This window comes from Lipotes vexillifer, unplaced genomic scaffold, assembly GCF_000442215.2.
Source record: "Lipotes vexillifer unplaced genomic scaffold, Lipotes_vexillifer_v1.1 scaffold1166, whole genome shotgun sequence".
NCBI lineage: Eukaryota > Metazoa > Chordata > Mammalia > Artiodactyla > Lipotidae > Lipotes > Lipotes vexillifer.
Window position 1 is genome coordinate 1,158,207 of NW_006773421.1, and position 14,003 is coordinate 1,172,209.

General features: G+C 39.6%; 1 protein-coding gene across 1 annotated transcript in view; it reads left to right on the forward strand.

Moving 5' to 3' along the window:
- Positions 1-14,003, forward strand: part of KCNU1 (potassium calcium-activated channel subfamily U member 1) — a 137,853-nt gene that overhangs the window by 40,944 nt on the left and 82,906 nt on the right. The window contains exons 12-17 of the mRNA XM_007448320.1: positions 334-439; positions 1,488-1,570; positions 2,654-2,723; positions 6,035-6,187; positions 10,207-10,319; positions 10,692-10,760. Coding sequence (XP_007448382.1) covers positions 334-439; positions 1,488-1,570; positions 2,654-2,723; positions 6,035-6,187; positions 10,207-10,319; positions 10,692-10,760 — 594 coding nt within the window. The remainder of the gene's footprint in view (positions 1-333; positions 440-1,487; positions 1,571-2,653; positions 2,724-6,034; positions 6,188-10,206; positions 10,320-10,691; positions 10,761-14,003) is intronic.

A 14,003-nucleotide genomic window follows, 5' to 3' on the forward strand; every position in this document is an offset into this window, starting at 1 on the left:
TTTTAGAATGCTATGTCTTCTTGAATCATTGAAATGTCTTCATTGGTCCTGAACTTCTTTGTTCTTAGTAATCCGCGCCCCCCCCCCTTTCTTTTGCATTAATCTGATTTGTATTTTTTCATGTCTCTGTGATTGATTGCCCCTGAGCTTCAGACCCATTTCTGGAATTAGGCTAGTGGTATCCACATCACCTAAGCACGTGGATTAATAATGGAGGATGGATGTTTTCCAAGAGAGGATTAGAGTTTTTATTAAATGCACTAAATAATATAACAATCTCTAAACCAAAGCCAATCTTCTTTTTCCGTATCTGGCACTATGTTCTTTGACCAGGGTTCCTCCTTCTTTGGAACTGGAAACCATATTTAAGTGCTACATGGCCTATACAACTTTCGTTTCTGGATCTGCACTGAAGTGGGAGGATCTGAGGCGAGTTGCGGTGAGATCTAGTTCTTTTCTTCGTTGACGTTTTCCTAAGCTGCAGCAATTAAGACGATAGTGTGTATTGCTCTTCCTAAAGGAATACTCCAGACTCTTGAATTGGGGGAAATACGGCTTCTTCAACTTTAAAAACTCATCGTAAAGAAATGTTAGTAATTGACCTCCAAATCCTTCTTGACAGATACCAAGCAGACCTCACTATTTAACTACATTTATATTTAAATTTTCTAATTTCGCTAAATTCTCTATCTAGAACAGTTTTATGTTATCAGTCTAAGAGATCTGAAAAAGTTGTGGATAGCAGAAGTGTGTTAGATCTTTCTATCCAAGTGGGATTCTTACCAGATGACAGATTTCTAGGAGTCTGTCAGCTTTTACCAGCTTCTCCTAAACACACTGATAGGCCCTCTGATAGGAAAGGCATGAAGGAAAATAGCAGAGATCCCAGTTAGGCTGAGACTAAAAGAGATGAGCAATAGCCAACCCTCTAGACACCTTGCATTTAAGATCAAGGCCAACTTCCTCTCATGTTTTAGGTTTCGCACAATCATGTGGAGCAAAAGGTTCAGTTTTTTTAAAGCAGAGGTCTATAGAGTCGACACAAAGAATTGAAGCAAAAATTGACAAACACAGTATAATCTTTCTCTTTCCTGCAACTTGGGGTTATAAGAGCCACTTCAATAATTTTTTTGCTATTCTGAAAGGTAAATAACTATACAGGAAGTTGCTTAAAAAGATCTTACTACTCATCACTAGTCATAAATTGACGTTTCTGGATCATAGGAAAAATATCATTATGCACTTGTTCCATTTTAAAGCAATCTGCATCTATGTTGGAGACTCTGGTCCGTCCATGCAGCCCCTTTCAGCATTTGCTGGACTGTGATTCTGATGTAAAGACATCCTTATCACAAGTCCTTCCCAAGTGTGCTCTCTTTCTTACTGGAAATTGTATGATGAAACCATAAGAAAACCCCAAAGGGGAACACGTAAGCATTTCCCATATATAATTAACAAGGTGGCTGCTGTTTAATCTTGAAGAATAGGTGGACTCTGCAGAAGCATGCCTGATTATAGCCAACCCTCTGTGCAGTGATTCACATGCTGAAGACACTTCAAACATTATGAGGTAAGAAGCTGGCACTGTGTCTTACATGCTCCAACGCTGGTCTTATTTTTACCTCTTTTAAAATAAAGCCCCATGCATAGGACTAAACAGGTGTCATGTATCACAGCACAGGGTTCATCATATTCCAGGTTTCTGCCTTATTTTTTGGCCCCAGAGACTGTGCAGATGTATGAAAAAGGAAGTCAAAACAGAGTTCACTGTGTGTCAGTGTACTTCACTTACTTTCCTGGAGTTCCGTAGGGATAATAGCTGTCTAAATTTAAAAAGCAAGCATACGAATAACTGATAACTGTTCAGATAGCACCATTCTGACTAACAGCCCCTCAAAAATAAAGACGGCATTTGTGGTTTGTGAACCTTATTCGTACACTTGATTTACTGGGGTTTTCCTCCAGTAGTCCTAGTGAAAGATTGTGCATGGTTCAGTATGATGTGCTTTTGACTATTGGCAGTATTTTCAAGATGGCTAGGGTTAGTGTTACCATCTTGAACTGTGAACTATCTATGAGCAGGAACTCAGTTTGTGGTAAGAGATTCAAACGGTCATGGTGAGGGCAATGCCATTGTACCTAACCCAGATGAACTGTTGGCCCCCAGAGCAAAATAAATACACATAGCTGAAGGTGACTCTACAAAAAGCAAGAAAAGGCTGAGAACTTGTAACGTACAGTAAATATAAGATAGATCTTAGTTTCTTAATTTGTAAAATAAGAAAGTTGGATTAGACAAGTCTGTTAGCTACTTTGAGCTATAGATAGCAATTCAGTCTCTGTTTTTTCCTGTAATTAATGTGTTTGAGTTTGAAGACTAAAATATATGAAACTGATTATTTCCTCCTCAGGATTTGCTCCCAGAAGACCAGTCTTAATACCAAAAGCTTACCTTTCCATAGATTTAATTTACTGAGTCACTAAAACCATAGCACTCTTCCGTGTGTGTGCTATTAAAGATCATAACAATGAACTTTATCATGTGCTGTTTTCCTGTGCTTACCCACACATCAGCTTAACTTTGAATTGAATTACATTATAAAGACATTGGATATGACACATCACTAATGAGCATATTTGTTATGTTTGTAAGGGTGCTTTCTATCAAGAACTATTACCCTAATACCAGAGTCATCATACAGATACTTCAGTCCCATAACAAGGTATTGTAACACTGTAGCCTGTTCAGTCTCCTCCCCTTTTAGTCTGTAGAACTAAATGAACTTGGTTCATCTAAGTAATATATGAACTTATTACTTTATAATGAGTCTACACACAAAAAGCTTTTGCCAGTTACAGGTGAAATTTGGAGCCCCGTTAAGATTGTTAATTACATAAAAATGTAAATTTGGAAAGAGTTATGTTTACATACTTTAAAAGCTATTGCCTGATGGTCTGGAGTCCAGTCATTCTGAATTTAGGTGCTGACTGAGATCCTCCCCTTGGGGACGTGGACAGGTCTTGGCACACCCTTAAGTACTGGGAGCCACTAAAAATAAAGTAGGCAGATTGGACAATGACAAGGGTTTGAGAAACAACCAAGGGCTAGGGCAGGGTTGAACAATAAGATTCATCTACGACACAAGTCCACTCATTCAAGACAGGGGGAGGTGGCTTTTTTGTCCAATGCACAGAAACCAACACAGAGAGTCAAGTAAAAGGAAGAAACAGAGGAATATCTTCCAAACAAAAGAACAAGACAAAACCTCAGAAAAGGACCTTAATGAAAATGATATAAGCTACTTTTCTGATAGAGAGTTTAAAATAACAGCCATAAAGATGCTCACTGAGCTCAGGAGAAGAATGGATGAACAAAGTGAAAATTTCGACAGAGAGATAGAAAATATTAAAAAGTACCAAATAGAAGTCACAGTGCTGAAGGAGTACAATAACTGAACTGCCAAAAAAAAAAACATAATAGAGAGGTTCAACAGCAGACCAGAGGAAGCAGAAGAAAGGATCAGCAAACCTGAAGACAGGATAGAGAGTGTAGACCTCACATAATCAGAGCAGCAGAAAGAAAAAAGAATGAAAAAGAGTGAAGATAGCTTAAAGGGACTTATGGGACAATATCAAGTGGACCAACATTCACATTATAGGAGTCCCAGAAGGAAAAGGGAGAGAGAAATGGGTAGAGAACTGACTTGAAGAAATAATGGCTGTCAGCTTTCCTAAATAGATATTCAGATCCACAAAGCCCCAGGAAGTTCCAAATAAAAGGAACCCAAAGAGATCCATATCAAGCACATTCTAATTGAAGTGTCAAAAGTTGAGGACAAGGAGAGAATTTTTAAAGTAGCAAGAGAAAAACAGCTTGTTACATATAAGGGAACTCCCATAAGATTATCAGCAGATTTTCAACAGAAACTTTGCAGGCCAGAAGGCAGTGCCACAATATATTCAAAGTGCTAGAAGAAAAAGAAAAAAAACTGCCAGCCAAGGATACTTCACCCAGCAAAGTTGTCATTCAGAATCAAAGGAATGGTAAAGAGGTTTCCAGACAAGCAGAAGTTTAAAGGAGTTCATCACCAATAGACAGACCTTACAAGAAATGTTAAGGGAACTTCTTTAAGCTGTAATGAAAGGGGTAATTAGTAAAAGGGAAACATATGAAAGTATAAGTCTCATTGGTAAAGGTAAATATATAGTAAAATTCCAAATATTCTCATGTTGTAAAGGTGATGGATTAATCACTTACAAAGCTAGTATGAAGAGTAAAAGACAAAAGTAGTAAATAACTACAATAATTTGTAAAATGATACATAAAAAGATGTAAATTGTAATATCAAAAATAAAACTTGGGTTGTGGGGATAAAAATATAGAGCTTTTGATGTGATCAAACTTAAGTTACTATCAACTTAAAAGAGACTTGTAGGTTGTTTTATGCAAGCTTCATGGTAACCACAAAGCAAAAATGTATAGTAAATAAGATAAAGGGAAAGGAATCTAAGCATACTGCTACAGAAAGTCATCAAATCAAAGATGAAGAGAGCAAGAGGAGAAGAAAGGAACAGTGGAATTATAAAACTTTCAGAAAACACTTGACAAATGGCAGTAAATACATACTTACCGATAATTACTTTAAATATAAATGGACTAAATTTTCTAATCAAAAGACATAGAGTGGCTGAATAGGCAAAAAAAATAAGACCCATCTATACGCTGCCTACAAGAAACTTAGATATAAGGACACAGACTGAAAGTGAGGGGATGGAAAAATAGATTCCATGCCAATGGAAAGCAAAAGAAATCTGGGGAAGCTATACTTATATCAGACAAAATAGACTTTAAAACAAAGACTGTAATAAGAGAAAAAGAAGGGCATTACATTATCAAAAGGGTCAATCCCACAAGAGGATATAACATTTGTAAATAGTATGACACCAGCATAGGAGGACCTAAATTTATAAAGCAGATGTTAACAAATGTAAATGGAGAAATAGCAATACAATAATAGTTGGGGACTTTAATACCCTACTTTCTTCAATGGATAGATCATCCAGATAAAAAAAACCAATAAGGAAACATTGGCCTTAGACAACATATTATACCTCATGACTTAGACAAATACAGAACATTGCATTCAAAAGCACCAGAATACACAGTCTTCTCAAAAAGTATAAAAAAAATAAAATAAAATCTTGCCATTTGCAACAACACGAGTGGACCTCAAGGGCATAATGCTAAGTGAAATGAGTCAGACAGAGAAAAACAAATACCATGTGATCTCATTCATATGTTGAATAACAGCAAAAAAGAAACCCTGAGCTCATAGATTCACAGAACAGGTTGGTGGTTGCCAGAGGTGGGGGTGGGCAAAATGGGGGAACGGGAACAAAAGGTATAAATTTCTAGTATAAAAGAGTCATGGTGACTGTAGTTAATAATACTTTATTTTATATTTAAGTGTGGCTAAGGGAATAGAATTTCAAAGTTCCCATCACAAGAAAAAATACCCTGTAATTACAGTAGTGATGGATGTTAACTGGACTTATTGTGGTCATCATCTGATAATATATACAAACATTGAACGTTGTACACCTGAAACTAATATAATGTTATACGTTAATTATATTTCAAAAACATAAAACAAGCGAACACGATGATTGAAAATTCGGGGAACTTTCTTGAGGCGTATTTCTTTCTAATATTTGACTTTCTTTTCTTTTACTGCAGTATAGTTGATTTACAATATCGTATTAGTTCCAGGTGTACAACGTAGTGATTCAATATTTTTATAGATTATACTCCATTGAAGTTATTATAAAATACTGGCTATATTTCCCTGTGCTGTACATTATGTCCTTGTTGCTTATTTACTTTGTACATAGTTGTTTGTATCTCCTAATCCCCTTCCCCTGTCTTGCCCCTCCCTCTTTCACCTTACAACAGGTTTCCCTCTTCTCACTGGTAACCACCAGTTTGTTCTCTGTATCCACAAGTCTGTTTCTACTACTTTCTACCGTGAAACAGGTTTTTCTGCCGAAGATCCCCAGCTGGAACTGGAATACTGGAGACAACATCGTCTGCTTTGCTGAATTGAAGCTCGGATTTATCGCCCAAGGCTGTTTGGTGCCAGGCTTGTGTACCTTTCTAACATCCCTATTTGTTGAGCAAAACAAGAAGGTAACCTTGGAAACTGATGTTGAATCTTGGCTCTCTCCCCATGTCCTCATAAATTAATATCAGAAATAGAAAATAAAAATTGAGGGAAGCAAGAAGGCCCCAAGAAATGAGGTTTGACTTCTGCTTGAGCTGGGAAGGGATTGAGACATCTAGATTGAAGTCCCAAGTACCACACTGACCTTGAAGAAGTTGTTTATCTTATTGTTGCCTGAGAATATTTACCTGCAAAATAGAAATCATAACCCTGCTTCCTCCCGGCAATCCATGACGTTATGACAGTAAACGTATTCATAAATTTAGAAGCACTTTGAGTTATTGAAGGTAGAAATATAAATAAAGGTTATGTTATTAGTGGAGAAATCATACATTTAAAGATATGTTAAATACCAAGTAATTGACATAATAATAAATTATATTCATCAAAGAGAAATAATAATACTAATAATATTAAAATCTAATTTTCCAGGTTATTTTTGGATATTCTATGCAGTAATAATAATAGTAGCCACATGTTGAATGCCTACTGTGTGTCATGCATTTTAAGTACATTGTGTTTCCCTCAATATTTCAAGGTAGTATCCCAGTCATGGATGCTAACTAACAGTAAAGTTAGTAAGTAGCAGATGTAGAATTGTCTGACTTACCGTCTCACCGCTATGCCCCGTGCCTCTGGCTGTTAGATATCTTCTCCCAGTCTTCTACATCAGGTCTTCTGATACCTTTGTCTGAGACAAAATTAATGGCTAAAAGGACTACTGGGATGAAATACTGTAGCACATAGTATGCCTTCCAAATGCCATCTCTGTGAAATGCTCTGGGAAAGATGTTCTAACCCTCAGCTGGGCCCGGTATCCTATTGTCCAGAGCCTCTCCAGAGAGTCACCTTTCTCTCCATTTAATTATGCATCCATATTTGCCTCTTCTTGGCTTCTCTTTGCACTTTATTTCCTTTGTCCAATAAATTTAAAAACCTCTGTATACCTTTTCTGGTCCCTGCCTTGGTGCTGTTAAGGAAAAGCAAAAGAGGTATAAGATTCAAGAGATACTCTGGTCAGCAAAATGCTAACTGGAAACCACAGCATTCTCTAGTAATTCCCCCTGTGAATGTGAGGAGATGCCATATACAGAGAAATAAAATCGACCATCAGGCAGTAGGAATGAGCCTTGGTGATGATACAGCGATGATGATACAGCGAACATGCTTTAACCTTCACTTAGTGGTCACTGTGTGTAGCCCAGGAAACGGCTTGTGAGGACATTGCCTGTGCGTTGTAAGCTTAGAAAGTGCAGGATAACTGCAATATGTGTTGTGAGGATTGTGATTTTTAATCTCTGTGTCTAGAGAAAATAGAGTGTGAACTCTATATGAAAACTTTGTCTCCTTCATGGAAATACAGAAGGTAAGAGATGTACAACCTGCCCTGTTGTGGTTTTATTGCTGTTGTTGTTTGTTGGGTTTTTTTGGTTTTTTTTTTTTTATTGTTTGTTTATCTAAAGTTGGAACCTCCTCAGCGATGATGGTCACCTGTCAATATTCATAAGGTGGCTTTTGGAAGATAGGAATTACGAGAGATTTGTGGTCATGAAGATTTTTTGGTGGGGGGGAGTGAAGTCTGAAGCTCTCTTTCAGAAATTCTAAACAGGGCAAGATTTTTTCATGTTGTACTCTGCTCTGGTGATTTAGATTCTGTAATTAATTAAATTAATTAACTAAAATTAATTTAGTTACTTAAACCTATTAACTTAGGTTTAACGATCCGGATGCTAGTGTCTTATGTCCAGTTTTGCTCGGATTAGGCACTTAAAATTTCCCTGTCAGTTTCTGCATCTATGAAGTAAGACTTGCTAATCTACTCATAACCTGATTTTTTCCAGGTATTGAGTGAATATTTGTAAAACTTCTGGGCAGTCAGATTAGAAAGCCTTGGGTCAGTGCCATGTATTCTGACTTTGTTGATCTATGTTGATTATATGGTGAGAAATCGTAGTCTGAGGAGCATCTCCAGTTGGTTCAAGGCACAGAGGATTTTGCCTTGAGCTTGAATTTAGATTAGATCTAATCTAACTGATACATTCAGGCTCCCGATTCTACTATCCAAATCCAAAATCCATCTTGTCATCCTGTTTCCCTTTCTGGTTTTAAAAAAACTGACTCAGGTCCATCCACCTCACTACAAGTAACTCAATTTTGTTTCCTTTTATGGCTGAGTAATATTCCATTGCATATATGTGCCACATCTTCTTTATCCATTCGTCTATTGGACACTTAGATTGCTTCCATGTGCTGGCTGTTGTAAATAGTGCTGCAGTGAATATTGTGGTACATGTCCCTTTCTGAATTATGGTTTTCTCAGGGTATATGCCCAGTAGTGGGATTGCTGGGTCATATGGTAGTTCTATTTTTAGTTTTTTCTAGAGTCTGTCATACAGAGTGAAGTAAGTCAGAAAGAGAAAAACCAAATACCGTATGCTAACGCATATATACGGAATCTAAAAAAAAAAAACCAAAACAAAAAAAATGGTTCTGATGAACCTAGGGGCAGGGCAGGAATAAAGACACAGACGTAGAGAAGTGAGAGAGTGGCATGGACATATATACACTACCAAATGTAAAATAGGTAGCTAATGGGAAGCAGCCGCATAGCACAGGGAGATCAGCTCGGTGCTTTGTGACCACCTGGAGCGGTGGGTTAGGGAGGGTGGGAGGGAGACGCAAGAGGGAGGAGATATGGGGATATATGTATACGTACGGCTGATTCACATTGTTATACAGCAGAAACTAACACACCACTGTAAAGCAGTTATACTCCGATAAAGATGTTAAAATAAGTTAAAAATAAAATAAGTCTTTATTGCAAAAAAAAAAACAATAAACTGACTCAGGACATCTTCACCTCTACGGTTATTTTTTACCCTCTTGCAAAACCTGGAACATTTGGATTAGCAGCACTAAGCCAGTTTCTTTGGTCACGAGGACTTAGTGACTTGAACTGCACAGGGAGAGGACTTTAAGAAAGGGGGAAAATGCAGGAGAGTCAGCTGCATCTTGAGACGGTGATGAGGTGTATTGGAAAGAGGCGGTCCTTTTTGTTAGCAGGGCAGAAGTTTTCTGTTTGTGTGTTTGTTTTTGTTTTGTTCTTCCTAAACCACAAGATGGCCATCTGAGGAGTGTTTCTGAACTGGCCTTCACTCTCCACTGCCATGGTGTTTCTGAGTCCCTAGGAATTCCAGGCTTTCATTGGAGATTCTGGGCTTTAAGGGGCCCGTCGTGCCCTGTCACAGCAGTGTGGTGGTGATTCTCATGGCTGCCGACGGAGGAGAATGCAATAGAGCAAAACAGAATCCCTGGGGGTCTTACACAGATGTCAGAGATGAGTTACTCAGCAACATCTGCCCCGCCCCGCCCCCAGTTAGACAACATTTAGCTTTTTTTCTGAGAGCATTCCTTTTGTCACATCCCCCATTTCTCTAGAAGCCTACCACTGCCCTTGATTTTTACGTTCTCATTTCCATTGATCAGCATGGCCTTTTGAGTTTATTTAAACCAAGAAGCGTTCTTCTGATACTGAGCAGGTCATGAATATTTTCATCTTTGTGGTATATGGTTAGTCAGTGAGTAGAAAACTAATATGTTCTTTTAAAAAAATCTTAAACAGCCATATCTAGGGGGAGACAAGTTAGATGCCACATTATTCTTACCATCTTATTGTTCCTGACTCAAAAACCAGTCTGCCTTGCTGAAATTATTGGAAGAAGAATTAATTTCCAGCAGGAGGCGTGGATGCCATCTGGGGAGGAACTAAGTGGTGATGTTCCTACTTCATTCTGGAAATAGTTGAGATGTCAGAGTTTTTGTTCTTCCTTTGACATTTCTCTAGTTAAGCACGAGGACAAATCTCCTTGCTGGGACCTGAATGCAATGAGTACTGGTTTGGTGCTGAGCAGAATACACAATTTGTATATCGACTGTCCCATTTTCCACATCACTGTGCCTCATGTGGTCTGACTGTGTGTTCCAGATCTGCCCTAAAGAGCCCTGGCAGAAACATTTCTTTAGCGGCCTGAAGAACAAAATCCTGACTCAGCGCCTCTCTGATGACTTTGCTGGAATGAGCTTTCCTGATGTTTGCCGGTAAGTTAAAAGAGAAACACTTTCCGCGTTTTCGTGCAGTGCATTCTTTCCCCAGTGTTCACAAAGGGCTCACCGTAGACCAGGCTCAGTGACAAACACAGAAGGTATAAGGATGAACGAGTCTGAGTGTCTGCAGCCTGGAGGTTTACAGTCTGTGCGGGACAGGTTCATCTCTGTCCCAGTTGGTGCACTGGCTCTGCGTTACTCTAGAATGGATTCACTTTCAAGTGAGCATTGCATATTTGAGAGGCTCTCCCTCTGCGGAGGGGGTGGTGTCCTCCCAGGCAGAGAGCACAGAGTGTCCGTCGTATCATTGTGAACTGGTGCTCTGCTGTCCTCGCTTGCCTCACGATTGCTTGTCTTCCTTCCCAGGCTCTGCTTTGTGAAGATGCACCTCATGCTGATAGCCATCGAACACAAGTCTGTGTGTCACGGTTACGGGTACCAATGAGACTTCAAATCACTTCAGAGTCTTTGAGGAGAATCTTTATGATTTAAGATTTTTCCAAACATACAGCCGTAGCTAAGCTTTTTGCTCTTTGTTGAGAGCTGGCCTCAGGCTCTCAAGGCACCCAGGCTGCTGTGGTGCATTTAATACCGTCTCTAACGATTGAGGTTAGAATGGTTACCCTAGTGGGTAGGCAGGAGCTCTGCCTTTGTTCCTGTGGCCCTGCCCCAATTGTGTCTCATGATCAGGAGACAGAAGAAATGGTCACCTTCTCAGGTCTGTTCCTCAGTATATTTTACCAGATCTTGTAAGTCTTGACCATGAAACCATACCATGAAACAGAATTATTTGTGATAAAAATGTTCCCACAAACTCTAGCCTTAGAAACTAATCAACAAAATATGGGAATTTGGCCTGCTGGGCAAAGTGTGCTGTTGATAAAGGAAAGAGGTAACCTTATCAGACCATCAGCATTTCCTGAAAATGTGTACTGAATAATATAAGAAGTAAGAGGAGTTATCATATAATAAAAGAGAAAGTCCAGAATCAGCCACAATGATATAGAGATGAAAGATGCTGAAAAATAAAAAGTGATGCTTAAGTGGAATGGGGAACAAGAAACACTTGTGTTGGCTTCTGTGTGTTTTTTAGTGGAAAACTACCTTGAATTAACTTGGAATCAATAGACTAGATTCTGATCCTGATTATGATTTGCCAGCCCAGTGGCCGTAGAGAAGTGTCCCTCACCTGTAAAAGGAGGGAGTCACAATCATTAATCCCTAAGACCCCTCCCAGCTCGAAGACTGACATTACCAGGAACCCTAAAATCATAGGGAAACAGTCAAAATTCAATAATTTTGAATGATATCAGAGGGACTACAAAGTATGTGAAAGGCTAGAAAGAAGAAACAGTGTGTCAATTAGAGAGGATGTAGAAGGTATCTGCGCAAAAGGGGTCAGTGGGATACGGTACAGAGCAAGTGCTTAAGGAGAGTAAAGAATAGTACCATCTGGCTGGCTGAATCTTTTAACAATTCTGCCATGCTCATGGAAATCTCGAAATTGAAACCCACGTGCAAGTGCCCTTTCTACTGGAAATAGGTGAGAGTAAAGACGATGGGATCTTAGCCTCACGAGCCAGGGAGTCTGGGTTTCACACCAGCCCAAAACTTGATCAGGTTTTAACATTTTTGGGCCTTCAATGACCTGGGTTATGCGTCGGAATTATTTGCAAAGTTTGAAAGACATAGAATTCAAAACCTCACTTCTGACTTTATAAAACCAAAATCTATGAATGTTTTTGAGTCCCCATGATATAGTCATTTTATTCACTGGCATTCAGAAACTGTTATACCAAATGCTCTTAATATCCTTTCCACATTTAACATCCTAGGTTTCTATAAACTTTATTAGAATGACTGTCAGGACATTGTGGACCAGAAACACGAATAAGCAACTAAGTTCTACATATATTTCAAGAAGTTCTGGTGCTATTTACTACCTAGCATACATCTACCTCCAGTAAAAGAGGCAGCTGCTCCAACATAGATTCAATTTTGGTTTCTCACCGAAGAGTCAGATGCATCAAAAGAATTAAATCCTGATTTGGCAAAGATACTGGTAATAGCAGTCTTACATGATTGCTGCTTCATGACCGACACTGCTGTAGGCACCTCACTTACATTAACTCCCGAATCCTCCCAGCAGTGCTGTAAGAAGGGTACAATTAGCCCCGTTTGTACAGAGGAGAAGCCGAGAAAAGTTAAATAATTTCCCCAAGCTTGCACCACACCCGGGGGCCAAGCGAGAATGTGAACTTACTCTGGGGGCACTTCTGATCACCAGGCTGTGCTAAATCCACCACAGTCACTGTACACGGAAGGAAATGGGGCATCTCAAAGCTGGGCTTCAGGCAAGTATATTGAAAAACTAGGGGAAAACCTATTTTTTCTCACCTTTTGTTTTTTCTTCTAATTGATGCACTTGACTAGACTCTAAGATGTGCAAAAGCTCTGGATAATCCTCAGGATCTGTCTTAGGGAATAATTTGTCACCCGGTAAGAGGTGAAGCTGGATCTGACCCCAGTCAGAGAATGTTCTGAGTTAGTTCCAGTGGCCTGTGTTCGCTAACAGCAGCTGTGATTCATGAAGCGGGGGGGGGAGGATCAAGCAGTAACTTCTTTGAAAGATGTTCACCTCTTCTTTCAAATGCAACCAGAGAAATTATTATGGCAGTATCTTCATAACTAAGCATTTAACGTGAGTTCAGAGGACCCTGCCTTTAAAAAAGGAGGTATGAAGATACAACTTAAACATATGCTTGTTAGGTAGTGAATATCAACCGATGATACTGGGGCGGGGGAGGCACAAATCCATGTCCTTTCCTTTTCAAAGTTAAAAGCAGTGATTCCAATGATATGTTAGTGTCAGTCAGTCACTTCTCAGAAAGTGACACACGATGTCTCATGCAGTCATCTGCTTGAACTCAGCTCTTCAGCGTCTTTTGCTCTTGGCATAGAGCTGAAGATCTCTTGTTGCACAAGCTCTTTGTTTTTGTAAGGCTCTGACACCTGCACATTACTTTGGAATATCCTAACAACAGACTAAGCTTTGCCCAAAGGAAGACTTGACCTCTTTCCAGTGTGCATACGAAAGGAGGGGTGTGTTTTAAAGGAGGAAAGGAGTACTTTGACCACGCACAAACGAAGCGAGGGGAGGTATAGGGTTGTAAGACCTCACCACGCTGGAGGTCTGAATGAAAGGAAATGAAAACGGGAGATCCTGACCACCAGGGAGAAATGTGAGGAACTCGGATAGTCATCATGGGGCACCCTGTCAAAAAGTATCATGGATGAAGTTTATAAGGCAGCGTTTTCAAACACACAAAACCATAATAAAATAGACAATCAAAATACTCAAGTAGTGTAGAAATAGAAACAATTCACGTGGTTCCCGCTCTCAAAAATCTTGGAATCAAGATACACCAAAGTGAAGTCAGAGATAAACAAGTTCAAAAATTGTATAGGCAGGGCTTCCCTGGTGGCGCAGTGGTTGAGAGTCCGCCTGCGAATGCAGGGGACGCGGGTTCGTGCCCCGGTCCGGGAAGATCCCCCATGACGTGGAGCGGCTGGGCCTGTGAGCCATGGCCGCTGAGCCTGCGCGTCCGGAGCCTGTGCTTCGCAGGGGGAGAGGCCACAACAGTGAGAGGCCCACTTACCACAAAAAAAAAAAAAAAA